Genomic DNA, 13511 nt, shown 5'->3' with positions numbered 1-13511 from the left:
CATGTGTCTTCTCTTGGTTGCTCCACAACCTCCTTTGGGAAATTTGAGAAGGCATGAGTGTTTGAACAGTCCTTTGTAGCCAACAAATGTTTTCTACTTTGTACATCCTCTAAGCAGTAGGAGACAGGGTGTCCATCAGGTTGGACACATGAGCAAGAGGTATAGGGATGTAGGAAGTCTTTGCCTCTTGTGCTATCTGAAGATGCTGACCCTATCTGTCTCCATGGACCCTTCTCCTTCCTTTCCTGATCTTGAAGCAGCAAGAGGTCAGTTGATCCACAAGTCCACAGAACCCTCCCTACCTCTCTGTCCTTTGGGAACCACATCCAGGTATACAGCCCAGTCTTGCTCTAGAACGATATACCCCTGTCCTAGTGAGGTTTCTAATGCTGGGATGAACGCTATGAACCAAAGCAACCTGGGCAAGAGTCTTTTATTCTACGCTTACAATCCTTGTGAAGGGAAGGCAGGGCAGAAACGCCAATAGAACAGGAACCTGGAGCAGGGACTGAAGTAGAGACCATGGAGTAGTGTTGTCTGCTAGCTTGCTCTCCATGGCTTGCTCAGCTTTTTTTTTTTTTTTTTTTTTTTTTTTTTTGTTCTTTTTTTTGGAGCTGGGGACCCGACCCAGGGGCCTTCGCTTCCCTACAAGCGCTCTACCACTGCTTCCCCAACCCCCCCTCAGCTTGCTTTTTTTTATACAACACAGGAACACCTGCCCAGTGGTGGCACCACTCACATTGGACACCCCCTTCCCCCATAAATAATGAAAATGTCCCAAGGTTTGCCTGCAGGCTAATCTGATGGAGGCATTTTTTTCAGGTCTCTCTTCCTATATCGTCCACTCTTGTACCAAGGCTGATAAAAAGCTAACAGTGCAACCCCTAGTGAATGAGCCTTGTGAATGAGCCTTACAGGTCTTGGAAGCCCTGTGGTCTCCTGATTGACTCTGCCATCAAACAATTCCTTGGGGAATCTTGGAGGTTCCTCATGTTCTCTGATGGGCCAGGGTCCTGATGTTCCAGATAAAATAGCTTCTCTGCCTAGCATATTGCTTTATGCTCTGGGAGGCTTGAGAGGTGGAAAAAAGGTTCTACCAGCCTCCTGAATTGGGGAAAGGTTCTACTAGCCCTTGGCTTTCTAGCACCTTCTATTTCTAGGACAAGAGTAGAAAATACTCCACCACAAATACACCACACACACACACACACACACACACACACACACACACACACACACTCACACTCACACTGTGTGTGTCAAGGTTCTGCGACTGGGTCCATTAAAATCTCTTGCTTGAAGGTTTTACTTCCTGATCTCACCTGGCCTCTGATGGGCCTTGACACCCCAACTGCCCTCTACTCAGGCCTTTACTGGCCACTTCTTTAGAAATGGCTGCTAATATCCCTAGGTTTGTAGGAAATTGGAGCTGGCAGGGACCCTAGGGATTATGGAAGCCCTAGTAAGTACCCAGTCAGTTTGCTACAGTCTCAGATCACCCAGAGATGTGACCTGCCACAGAGAAGGTTTCTCCCCTTAGCAAAGGTGGTTAGTGACTTCACCAGGGGAGCTGGGCTACAAGAAGCTCTGTGGGCTGATGAAAGGCACTTCTTTAAAGTGGCTTGGGAGAGAGAGAGCTCGTATGGGGTGTAGCACAGGTGTGCTAGTCACCTTGAAACACCAGAACAAAGCGCCGTGCACCTGCCGACTTAGACAACAGATAGTTAATCTCTCCCAGCTCTGGAGGCTGGAAATCCAAGGTCAAGGTGCCAGCTGGGCAGATTCCCTTTGAGGGCCAGGAGGGAGGGAGGGATCTGCTTCAAGCCTTTCTCCTGGGCTTACAGATGGTCACCCTCATCCTGTGTGTTCACACGGACTTTTCCTCTATGGCCGCCTCGTACCTCATCTTGTGCGAGGACACCTGTCATTGATTAGAACCTACTCCAGTGACCTATTTTTGCCATAATTACCTCTTCAAAGGATTCATATTTGTCTGATGCATGGGCACTTGGGGTTAGGACTTCAGAGTATGCATCCCAGGGGCTTGGCATGTGAGTCAATCCTTAACACGAGGCCAAAGTAGTAAGTTTTCTCTGCTCCTGGGGGCGTAGGGGACAGCCAGGTCATGTCTGGATTGAGGACAGAGGCTGTGCTTGTTCTGTTTCCCAATTACAAAGGGACCAGTGCTCAGCCAGCCCCTCTCTTTCCCACAAGCCTGTGTGTAGATCGATGCCTCTTGAGGCTCCACTGGATCTCATTCCCTGGAGCCAGGGTACCCAGGAAAAGTAGACAGATTTCTCCATAGGAGCCCCAGAAGACTCCCAGCTGGCCCCGGGAGCTGCTGGAAGGGCCTGGTCTCTGCTTATGCACACTCAGTAGAAGGTGAGGGTCATGCTTGGGTGTGGGAAGCCATTGGTCAGTACCAGGCGCTTCCCATCCCACTATACCAGAGTTCTTGGAAGTCCCCTCCATTGGTAAGGTCCAGGCACAGTACTAGTGGGTGTTTGGATAGGGCACCCTGCAACACAATCCCAGCTCCCTGCCCCCACCTAGGACACTGTGATAAACAGCAGTCATGAGGTTAAGGTCTACACTCTAGATCCATGGAGACAAAATCCTTAGGAAGGTGTAGACCGCTGCCCTTACAGAGAAGCCACCTGTAGTCCAGGGAGAAGGGGTACTAATTCAGAGTCTCTGGCAGGGACAGGCGAGGCCTGGGTCCTCTGTCATCTATCTGAAACCACTCGAGTTCTCTTGAGCAGTCTGTCCCTGTCTGCTGACCCAGCACAAACACAGGCCTCGGTTCTCTGCAGCCAGCTACACTCGTGGGAAACCTGATCCTGCCATGTTCTCAGGGACCCACACTTCCTTCACATTCTCTCCTCATGGAAAAACTTCTGGTCCTATTTCCCATGAGCAGGTGCTGCCTGCCCCATGTAGACTGCATGGAAGGGGTTGACTTCCCTATAAAAATCATGGCTAGCTTCCAGGGAAACGGGAGTCACCAGGAGGGCTTCCTGTGACAGAGGATGTTCCAGCCTGGGTCATGTTCTCAGAAAAATTAGGAAAGCTTTCTGTTCACCCCTCATTGGAGCCCCAAAGTAAAAGGCCCCTTCCCCCTGCCTCATTCTGCACTTAAACCAACCTGCTGTGTGCTAGTCACTGTGTGAGTGTAGGTATGTGTGAATCTGTGTGTTGTGCATGTACTCATGTGTATGACCTTGTGCCTGTGTTTACAGGCTAAGGAGTTACAGCCTCTGACTTTCTCTTCCTAAGGTTCCAAGGCTTCCCTGGGTCCTGGCTCTCTCTCTTTGACAAAGGCTGTTGGAAGTCTGTTTTCCCTATTGTATTCTTCAGGGTTCTCTAGAGGCACAGAACTTACAGAATGAATGTGTGTGTGTGTGTGTGTGTGTGTGTGTGTGTGTGTGTGTGTGTCTGTCTGTCTTTGTGTGTGTGTCTGTGTGTCTCTGTGTATTTGCGTGTGTCTCTGTGTGTGTGTCTGTGTGTCTCTGTGTATTTGTGTGTGTCTGTGTGCATCTATGTGTATGTGTCTCTGTGTGTGTGTGATTTATTAGAATGGAATTGCAGACTATAGTCCAGCTACTCCAACAATAGCTGTGTGGTCTACCTAGGGAAGGTCCAAGAATCTAGTCATTACTGGATCCATGAGGCTGGATGCCCCAGTTGGTCTTCAGTATATCTCATCATATATATATATATATATATATATATATATATATATATATGAATCTCCCAAAGAAGTAGTAGGCTCTAATGCCAGTAAAGGGATGGACCTGCCCATGAGAGTGAAGGCAAGCAGGGAGGGAGGGAGGGAGGGAGGGAGAGAGAGAGAGAAAAAGAGAGAGAGAGAGAGAGAGAGCGAGAGAGAGAGAGAGAGAGCGCTCATTTCCTTCTTCCATTTCCTTTAAATAGGTTGGAAGCAGAAGATACGGCCCAGATTAAAGGTGTATCTTCCCACCTCAAAGGTCTGGGCTGGAAGGGGGTCTTCCCACATTAAATGATTTAATCCCTCACCGATGTACCCAGCTGTTTGGGTTTTAGTTAATCCCAGAGGTAGTCAAGTTGACAGACAAGAATAGCCACCACACCCCTGTAGAGGACCTTACCACAAGGGCACTGCCTCTTGTTGGCTTTTCTTCTCACACTTAAAACCCACCCTTTGCTCAGAGGGTGCAATTTGGGCCGTTCTTCCTCCCAACCCCCAGTCTGTGGGGAAAAGTCTTACCCTGGGGCCATTTGCCTGGGCATCGGGAATGAGTGAAGGGTGGATCTCTATTGGGTTGCATTTGGCTGCATTTGGTGTTGGGCCACACCATGGCCTCACAGTGCCTGAAACAGGGCAGAGTTCATTTCCCTACTGAAGAGACAGAAGTTCAGAGGGGTGTCCTGAGAGGCTGAGGGGTCTGGACATTCTCTCTCCTCAGGTCTCACTAGCCTGTGCCCTGTCCTCTGACAATCACACTGTTTCCACGGGGTATGTGTAAGAGGATGCCGGTGTGCTGGCATGGTCTGTAGGAGCCTTCATTGGTGTACCTCTGCTGGCAGACGCTCTGACAGTGGCGTGGCTTGCATGTGACCCTTTAGTGACTTCTGTGCATAGATAATGACTGGGGGCGTATACACCACACTGCTGCCTCAGTTAGACCAGATGCATGGCTTTGCTTCCCACAGAATCTTGGGAGAAAGATTTGGAAACCCAGCAGCAAGTTTTAGCTTACACCCAAGCTAAGGATGAACCCTTAGGATGAGCTGACCTTACAGAATTCATCTAGTCCCTGGCCTTGCCAGCACTGGGCCAGCCAAAGTGGATGTGGTCTCAGCTTACAGGGCTTCATGTATAGTCTTCCATGCTCCTCCATCCAGAGCTTGTGCTGGGCCAGCTCCTACCAATGTGGAAGACACTCTGGGCCAGTGCAGGTGTCTCGGTGTGATCTGGCTTGTAATCTTGGGTTCCTTCTTCCAAGGAACCACGAGTTACTGTCACACAGTTGAATTCCATCAGCATCCCAGGAGGATGGTCACGGTGTGGGCCAGGAGAGGTCAGCTGGCCCGAGAACCTGGTGTCCCCATATGCCTGTGTGCACATCTGTGGCTCATGCCTGCGATCCCATGCTGTGGTCCCCTGTTCACACGTGGCCCACTGAGAGGCACGTCCATATCACTCCTACCGCAGGGAAAGGTCAAAGGTCCTTTGCAGCCAGCTCTTCCTCCCTGTCACCCTTTCTACAGGCCATCAAGACTGGATCTTACTACTCACTTTTAAAAAGGGTACAGACTTGGATCTAGGGTACACTGATGGAGACAATGGCGCCACCAAGACATTTCCCCATCTACAATGGTGTATTAACTATTTATTGTCACACTGGTGACAAAGGTAGCCCAAGGGAAGACTGAGTTTGGCTCACGCTCTTAGAGGGTTTTCCTCCATGAAGGCAAAAGCGACCGTGCTGTGCAGGATGCGTTTGAACTTGAGATAGCTTGTTTATGGGGAATGAGCCAGGAAGCGGAGAAAACCGGAACCAAGAGCAGACCCACCCCTGGTGACCTAATTTTCACCATCCACAGCCTTCAGAATCACACCACAATCCACACATAATAAATGCTCAAAAATATTAGAGATCTATGAGGGATATTTCAGAGTCAAACTCCAAGAAAGGGCAAGATGGGGAACAGCCCCAGGGCTTCTCAGAGATACCAAGTCAGGAGTCAGCAAGCTGCCAGCCCTCCAGGCCCCTCTGTCCTCCATTCTGTCAGGCCCAGACCCTTCCTCATCCTGGTGCTTCCCCATGGTTTCACATATTCTGACACCACTGGGCGAACATGAGTTCATATTACTCTCCTTTCTGAGCATTGGGAGCAGGCGGCTCTAATGCACACATTTTCCTGACGCACCTCACAGCCACTCCCAGACTGGAGGCCTAGGGAGAGGCTGCCTTCTCAAGGCCAGCTGTACTGAGGAGGGGACTTTTACTTTAGATCTTTTGGGATCTCACATCTCACTTATATTCCTAGATATTTTTGTCCCCTTTGGGGACAGCAACAAAGCAGCTTGTGGTATGAGTTGAAATGACTGCAGATTGCGTTGCAGGGGAGCCCTGCCCTCCTGGGCTTCCTGAAGCAAGAACAGGCACAACACTGCCTCCTTTACCCTGTTCCTTCCCCAGCAAAGCCACTGCTCAGGCACAGGTGGTGGGAAGAACTTAGTAAGATGCCTTGACGGCCTCTGCCTGCGGGGGTAGATGTTGCTTGGAGCCTCGTGGTGGTGGCAGAGATCTCCCCTAAAGGTCAAGCTGTGTTATGACTGGAACACGGTGAGGGAGCTTTAGGATGCTGTTGGATGTGGGGCTACCCACCAGAGCTCACTCTTCAAAACCAGGAGGGTCACAATGTTCATGCAGTGGCCTCTGGCCTTGCTTCACTCCCAGCTTGACCGTTCCATTCCTGGGAGGCCCCTAGGCAGTTCACCAGTTCAGTGGTTACTCTTTTAAGGTAAAGTGCTCTAGTGACCTAGAAGCTTGGCTTCTGGGCATCTGGCTGTTGAGCAATTGGGGACAGCATCCCAGGTACCTCCTCCCTTTGCCTCCCTCTGGCCAGCATCCCTGAACTTCATCAGCTCCAGAGTCTTTTCCACCCAGGAACCTACAGAGAAATCTGGAAGAGAAGCCTTCTACCCTTCAGCACTGCCCCCCACTTCCACTCCTTGATACCATAATTGAGTATCCACCCTCCTTCAGGGCTTTGAAGGGGTTCCCTGGCTCCCCTCTTCTATTGCTCAAGCAACCCTTCGACATAAGTCCATTTTGATTTTGGTTCCCCACTTCTTGGTAGGTAGGCATTCCATCTCAGAACTTCTAGAACATGTGTGAGCTTGGTTAGGCCAACCTGTTCTTTTTCATTTTTCTTCTCTCTGGGGTAGGGTACATGGGACAGGCCTGGGTGGGAAGGGCACTCAGTGCCCCTCTGATCCTTCTGTTTTATGTTCCTCACAGCCTGTGATTGCCACCCTGTGGGTGCTGCTGGTAAGACCTGCAATCAAACCACCGGCCAGTGTCCCTGCAAGGACGGCGTGACAGGCATCACCTGCAACCGCTGTGCCAAAGGCTACCAGCAGAGCCGCTCCCCCATCGCCCCTTGCATTAGTATGTGTGTCCCCTTGTGTCTGCTTGAGTGGGATGGGGGACCCTGTGGGGACGGGTTGCTCATGTCCAGTGAGTGGGTTTAGTCATTGCCAATGGACATCTCTTTGTTCACTGGTGCTCAGTAAGATCTGGTGAGAGACTCCAAGCCATAAATTTCTTCAGAAGTAACTATGTGTGTTAAAGCCAGACTGCCCGTAGCTCTCAGTCCTACGAGTACTGAGTGGATTACTGGCTCCAGGCTGGACAGCAAGACTCCTCTCCAGCATGAGCCTGACCCCCTCTGTGGTACTTTTACCCTAGACCCAGTGGGGATGGGGGCCTGACACAGCTGCAGATTCAGAAAAGAGCAGACCAAAGCCTTGGGCCTTTGAGAGAAGCTACTTAGGTTCTTGTGCATGGTCCCTGTGGTCCCTATGAAGGGTTAATAGAGCAGTGGGGTAGAGGTCCCAAAGAGGCATTACACAGAGAGGGTCAGTCATTCAGGCCTTGGCTCTGAAGGGTCTCTGTATTTTGCATCTGGTGGGTCATGCTACTGTGACCATGGGCAGAAAGTGAGCTCTGGCTGGCAAGAAAGGCCTAACCCAGGTTCAGCCTCATTCTGGTGATTCCTTGGCTGGGGCTGTCCAAGCCAAGAAGGGACGTCCAAGGCAGAGGAGCAGGAGAGAGTCTCAGCAAACAAGCTAGAGTCCAAGGAACCAAGTGGATTCTCTAGAGAGCAGGCTTGGCCAGCTCCGCCCAGGGAGCTGGCTGTCGACTGCTTTTTGCATGGCACGGTGCCTTGTACCTTTTTAATGATTTAAACACAAATCAAAGGAAGGATACTATTTCAAGGCACAATAAAAAGCATACAAAGTCGCCAGGCATGGTGGTGTAAGCTTGTAATTTCAGCACTTGGGAGGCAGAGGCTAGAAGATAGAAGGTTTGAAGCTAGCCTAGGCTACATACTGAGACCCCTGAATTGATTTCTTAAAAAAGAAGAAAAAGAAAAAGACATATTGTCTGCAGCTGCTTTCGTTTAATAGCCTAGCTGCAGCATAGACTATAACCCACACAGCCTGAAATGTTTACTACTTGGCCCCTTTCAGAAGTCAGTCAGTCTCAGTTTCTGAGAGTCTCAGAGTCCCTTGGTAGTCTCTATGACTGATTAGTGATGGGGACTCAGAACAGCCCGGGAGGCATGGGGCCAGTGCCTGGAGTCACTTCATGCCAGGAGCCACCTCCGAGTCCTAGAGTTTCCTCATAGAAGTCACACTCATCCCTGCCTCAAGTAGGTGGGAACCTTAGACAGCCCACGTCTCTCCTGTCTCTCTGTGTGTGCTTATCTGTCCTACTCTGTGTGGCCTTCGCTTCAGAACAGGTCAGCTCTGTTGGTTCTGACAGCGATTCTGACCAGTTTATGAATCAGGAGTCTCTGTCAGAGTGTCCCTGTGGGTGTACTGTCAGCAGATGACCCAGTGCTAGCATAAGGCACTCCTGATGTCCTTTCAGGGTATGGCAGGTGGAAAGGGGATGTAGACCGGATGTTGTTCAGTGGAAGTACGCATGCCTAGAATACCCCAAGCCTCGGGTTCACCCCAGCATTCGGAGGAAGGAGTGGAAAGAAATCCTTCCCACTATGGCATCCAATCACGAGTCTCACAGCCTATAGAAACCCCCTTTTCTGCACACCCACAAAGCTATGATACAAACATTTAGAAAGCCAGGCATATTTGGGCCTCTGGGAACCTGTTCTGTCGGTGAGTAGTCTCTCTCTCTCTATCTGTCTCTGTCTCTGTCTCTGTCTCTGTCTCTGTCTCTCTCTCTCTCTCTGTTTTCTCTCTCTCTGTGTGTCTCTCTCTGTGTGTCTCTGTCTGTCTCTGTCTTTGTCTCTCTCTCTCTCAGCTGTCAGGTTGCTCAGAATGACAAGAACTAATCCCCCAGGGGAAAGAACATCATGAAGTGATCTTTCAAGCCAGCCAGCGCCTGGGCCCTCTTACATGCTCTGCTCACTCTGATTTGCTTTGGAAAAGGAAGGGCTGATGTTCATTCAGTACAACCCTCCTCTGCCTGCCCCACCCCCAACTCCACAGAAACAGTTGATCTGGGCTCCATTCTAGGATGCCCCAGGTGCTTACATGGCCAGTGCTTAGAAAGCTTGTGCTCTGTTTTGTCCGAGCTAGGGGAGCCATGGGCCGTGTGTGGGCCTCTCCACTTTAGACAACTAGTTTGGCTGTCCAGTGTGCACCATGGCCATTAGTGTGAATACTAATTTGCAGACCCTCAGTTTCAGACCAGGTCATTCAGATATTGCTTCCTGAGAGTTTCTGCTGGGATCAACCTAGCCTCTTAGTGCTAAGGAAGGGCCTGGTCCTAGGTCCAGCTTCCTAATGAGCTGCTGTGACTGAGCACCTGAGATGTGTGAATAAAGTCACTGAGAGCAAATCTGCCCTGCACTGTGGACTGTTGTCTGCCTTTGCTCCTAAGGCACAAAGCCAGGATCCTCTAGGAGACACAGATCCTAGAGGGGCAAGCCTCAGATTCTAGGTGTCTAGAATCTAAGGTCAGAGGAAAGACACCACAGTCAGATGCTGGCAACAGACAGGATTGGAGGTCACTCACCAACAGTTGTGTGCTCCTTCCCCTAGAGCAGGGGTTCTCAACCTTCCTAAGACTGTGACCCTTTAATACACCTCCTCATGTTGGGATGACCCCAACCATAAACTTATCGTCATTGATACTTCACAACTGCACTTTTGCTGCTATTATGAATCATAATCTGACATGCAGGATATCATAATATAATATGATATGATAATGTAACCCCTGTGGGGTCACAACCCACAAATTGAGAACCGCTTCCCTAGAGTGACTTTGGATCCATGGTTTGGTCTTGTCTAGAAAGAGGAAGCCCAAACTTTTGACAGCTGGTGGTTGAATCAATGGAGCTGACTGGCTGAACTTCCTCAGCTTGCGGGAATGCAGGGAAGAGTACAAGACGTACAAGGGATGAGCTGCTATTCTAGGTAGAAGAGGACAGTCAAAATGAAGGCCTTGCCTTTATGAGCCACACCTCCTTCAGTCACATCCAAGCCAGCAGACTACAAAAGGCCTTAGCTGATGTGAGAGGATCCCTGGGGAGCTAGGACCAGGCTGCAGATACCAAGGGTAGGCTCCCTAGCCCCTCACATACCATCTCGGCTTCTAGACCCTTCTCACCTGTACAGTTAATGTTGTAGATGACCAAGGCCCAGGCAGTCATACTATGATGAACAGAGAGCCTGAGGACCCCCAGGGCAGGACCAAGTTGAGGACCCTGGGACAGCAGCACTGAGATGAACATCATGTCAGGTCCTGGGTACAAGATAATTGTGTGGACTGCCAGACCCTCCCACTACCCCTACTCCTGACCCTCCTTAACAGACGGGACTCATGAGATTCCTTCCCAGAGGACAGGAGAACACATTGATGTGCCCAGGGTCCCTGGGACCCTGCTGCCAGCTTCCCCTTCTCCCTTTCTCTCCCTTTTTGATCCTTTGAGCTGTGCTGTGAAGTGGGTATGGGGGAGGAAGCTAAACACCGGGAAGCGTCTTCTCTGAGACCCTTATCTTTCCCAGGACAAAAATAATGACTCTTCCTCCCCATTTGTCTCTCTTCCCTTTTCTGAACCTCATGAAGAGATTCCTGTAGCGCCACCCACCACTGCAGCCAGCAGCGTGGAAGAACCTGAAGGTGAGACAATCCCCTTAACCTTCTGAGGGTTACATTGGCTGTGTAGTAGGGACATGACTGGGGATATGGGGTTGGGGGTAGAGAGGCCCAGGCCCTTCTGACCCCTTCCCACTGCCAGCAAGGCTCTGTTTTGTATTCGTGGTCCCCTCAGCTGCTCTGAAGAAGAAGAAGGAACCACCAGGCCCTTCATTATAACTCTTCTCCTAAGAATAAAGGTAGAGGATGCTTTAAGAGAGCCAAGAGCCAAGAACCCTGAAAGTGGAATTGCCCTCCTTGCCCTTGCAAGTTAAGAAGTTGCCAGAACCTCACAAATACTGGGCCAAGGACTCCTTGCCTTCCAGGGTTTGGGGAGAGCAAGGGTCTAGTGTGGGGGTTGAGGGGAAGGAGTGCCTGGGTACTGGGCCACAGTCAGAATTAAGGAGCTCTGAGACTCAACGTGGGAAAATAACCTCATTTTCACACCCACCTATTACCTGAAGACCCAGCCTCTCCTTCGTGACAAAGGTAGGTGCCAGCCATCACTGCTGGCAGTGTCTGCGATGTGTTTACCATAGTTGGCCATAGCTGTGTTCACAGTGCCGATGCCACAAGATGCAGTGTGTGCCCCTGGCTGCTACCTGAATTCCTATACCCACTGACAGATGCTCTTCCACTGTCGTTAAGAAAGCACACGTGTGAACGGTTGTACCGCCAAGTTGGGAGAGCTCAGATAACTGGACTTCAGTAGTATCTTCCTATGCACTGTTAGATGCTCCTTGCCTTAGGATGGGGTGACATCCTGGATAGGATTATTGTGAGTGAGAAGGGCTGTAAAATGTAGCAAATATAGCACCCAGTCCTCACACAGCTGAGCCATGATCTATCCTGGGGTGAGTGGGCGGAGCCCCCTGCTGCTGCCCAGCATCACAAGAGAAGGAGCAGATCCAACCTCCTCTGTTCACAACACATTCAGAGCATGGCTGCTACTCGAGGCCTGCTGTTTTCACACCATAGAAAATCAAGACTGTTTTAGCCTCAAGGAAAAAAAATGCTATTCTGAGAAAAGATCCACTGGACTTCTTGGTAGAGGAGAGGTTTCACATCCCTGGTTCAGGGTACACAGGGAGCTTAGAGCCCCACGGGATGTGTGCCGTGTTAGGGCCACGCCTGGAGACCCTGGTCCCAGGGTAGGAGTGGTAATGAATGACATGAAGGTCCTCATGTCGGTCTGGGAACTTTGCCTTCTCTAGGTGGCTCTATAGAGAGCTGGGAGTGAGCATGGGCACTCAGGTGGTCACCCGATTCTGGATCTAGGGGAGAACTGGCTGTATCCTGGGAGCTTGAGGGAAAACAGACTACGACTTGACATATCTGCAGCAGCTTCCACTTATGAAGACACATGCTGGAAAGTCCTGGAGTCACACTGGGAATAGTCCAAGATAACTCAGTCCTGGGCTGTTATTGAGGCTTCTAGTACCCTTGGTTGAACCCCTGGCAGGAGAAGGGTAATAAAGGCCAGGGACGCCATCGTGAGTGCCTGGGTGCTAGATGCCAGACTGGAAGTATAAAGGCTGAAATCCCCAAGTCACCACCCTTGACAGCCTTGTTCCAGAGGCCAGAAGCTGTTGTTTTCTATACTGAGCTTTTAAAATTGAAAATCTGTTCTCCCCAGCTTCTTGAGAGGCAGGAAGATCATGTGTTTACAAGTCTGAGGACAAGATGGGCAGTACAGAGAGACCCTGTCTCATGAAAACCACAAACAAAAGAACTCTTCTCTCTTGCTGAGGACAAGGATACTTTAAAAAAAAACCACAACAAACACAGGGGTTTCTCCCCCTCTTTTTTTGGATGAAAAATTAAGTCAGATACTGAGTTCACTTGAGCACATGCTCTGCCTGCTGGTTTAATCTCCAGGACCAACTAATTAGTTAATTAAAATAAAAATTAGGGGATAATAGTTTTGAACTCGGAAGATGTTACAGTGGACATTGGATTATTTTTATGTTTGTTGTATATTTGGGTGTTTGTGTGTGTGTGAGTGTGTGTGTGTGCGTATGCATGTATTATCATGTTGTACGGAGGCTTGAAGTTGGCTACAGGTATCTTTTTAACTGCTCTGCACTTTAATTAATTAATGAATTTAGAGACAGTGTCTCTTGTTGCACTCAAAGCTCTCCACTTCTGGCTGGTCTAGTGAACCAGCTTTCCTGAGCATCCCCCATCTCTGCCTTCTGAGGGCTGGCATGACAGGCAGTTGCCATGTCTGCCCACTTTTCACATGGTTCTGGGTATCTGAACTCTACGGCTGTTCTCCATTGAGCCATCTCCTCAGCTCCAGAATTTCATTTCTTCTTTTTAAAAAGGAATTTTGCCTATGTGTGTATGTGCTGTGTATGGCAGAGTCTAGAGCAAGGCACTGATTGGACTCTGTGGCCTTGGTTGTAAATTGCCTAAAGTGGGTGCCTGCATTCAACTTGGGTCCTCTGGAAGAGTGCCCCATGCTTTTAACCACTGAGACATTTCTTCAGCCCCCAAATCTGATTCTTTATACCGTGATCATCTGACCTGATACACCTGAGTCGACTCACTGGATGGACTGTGCAGAGGCAGGATACACAGTTTGCCCAAGGATGAGATGAACTTTAACGGTCTGTCTCCCGGAAG

The 13511-nt window shown here is 50.0% G+C and overlaps 1 protein-coding gene across 1 annotated transcript in view; it reads left to right on the top strand.

The window, feature by feature from the left end:
- The window catches only part of Ntn1 (netrin 1), a 67935-nt gene that overhangs the window by 10432 nt on the left and 43992 nt on the right, over positions 1–13511 (top strand). The window contains exons 3-4 of the mRNA XM_032914167.1: positions 7011–7160; positions 10815–10868. Of these exons, the coding sequence (XP_032770058.1) occupies positions 7011–7160; positions 10815–10868 (204 nt within the window). The remainder of the gene's footprint in view (positions 1–7010; positions 7161–10814; positions 10869–13511) is intronic.

Source organism: Rattus rattus, chromosome 9, assembly GCF_011064425.1.
Source record: "Rattus rattus isolate New Zealand chromosome 9, Rrattus_CSIRO_v1, whole genome shotgun sequence".
NCBI lineage: Eukaryota > Metazoa > Chordata > Mammalia > Rodentia > Muridae > Rattus > Rattus rattus.
The sequence above is the reverse complement of the archived record's forward strand: the minus strand, read 5'-3'. Positions and strand labels throughout refer to the sequence as shown.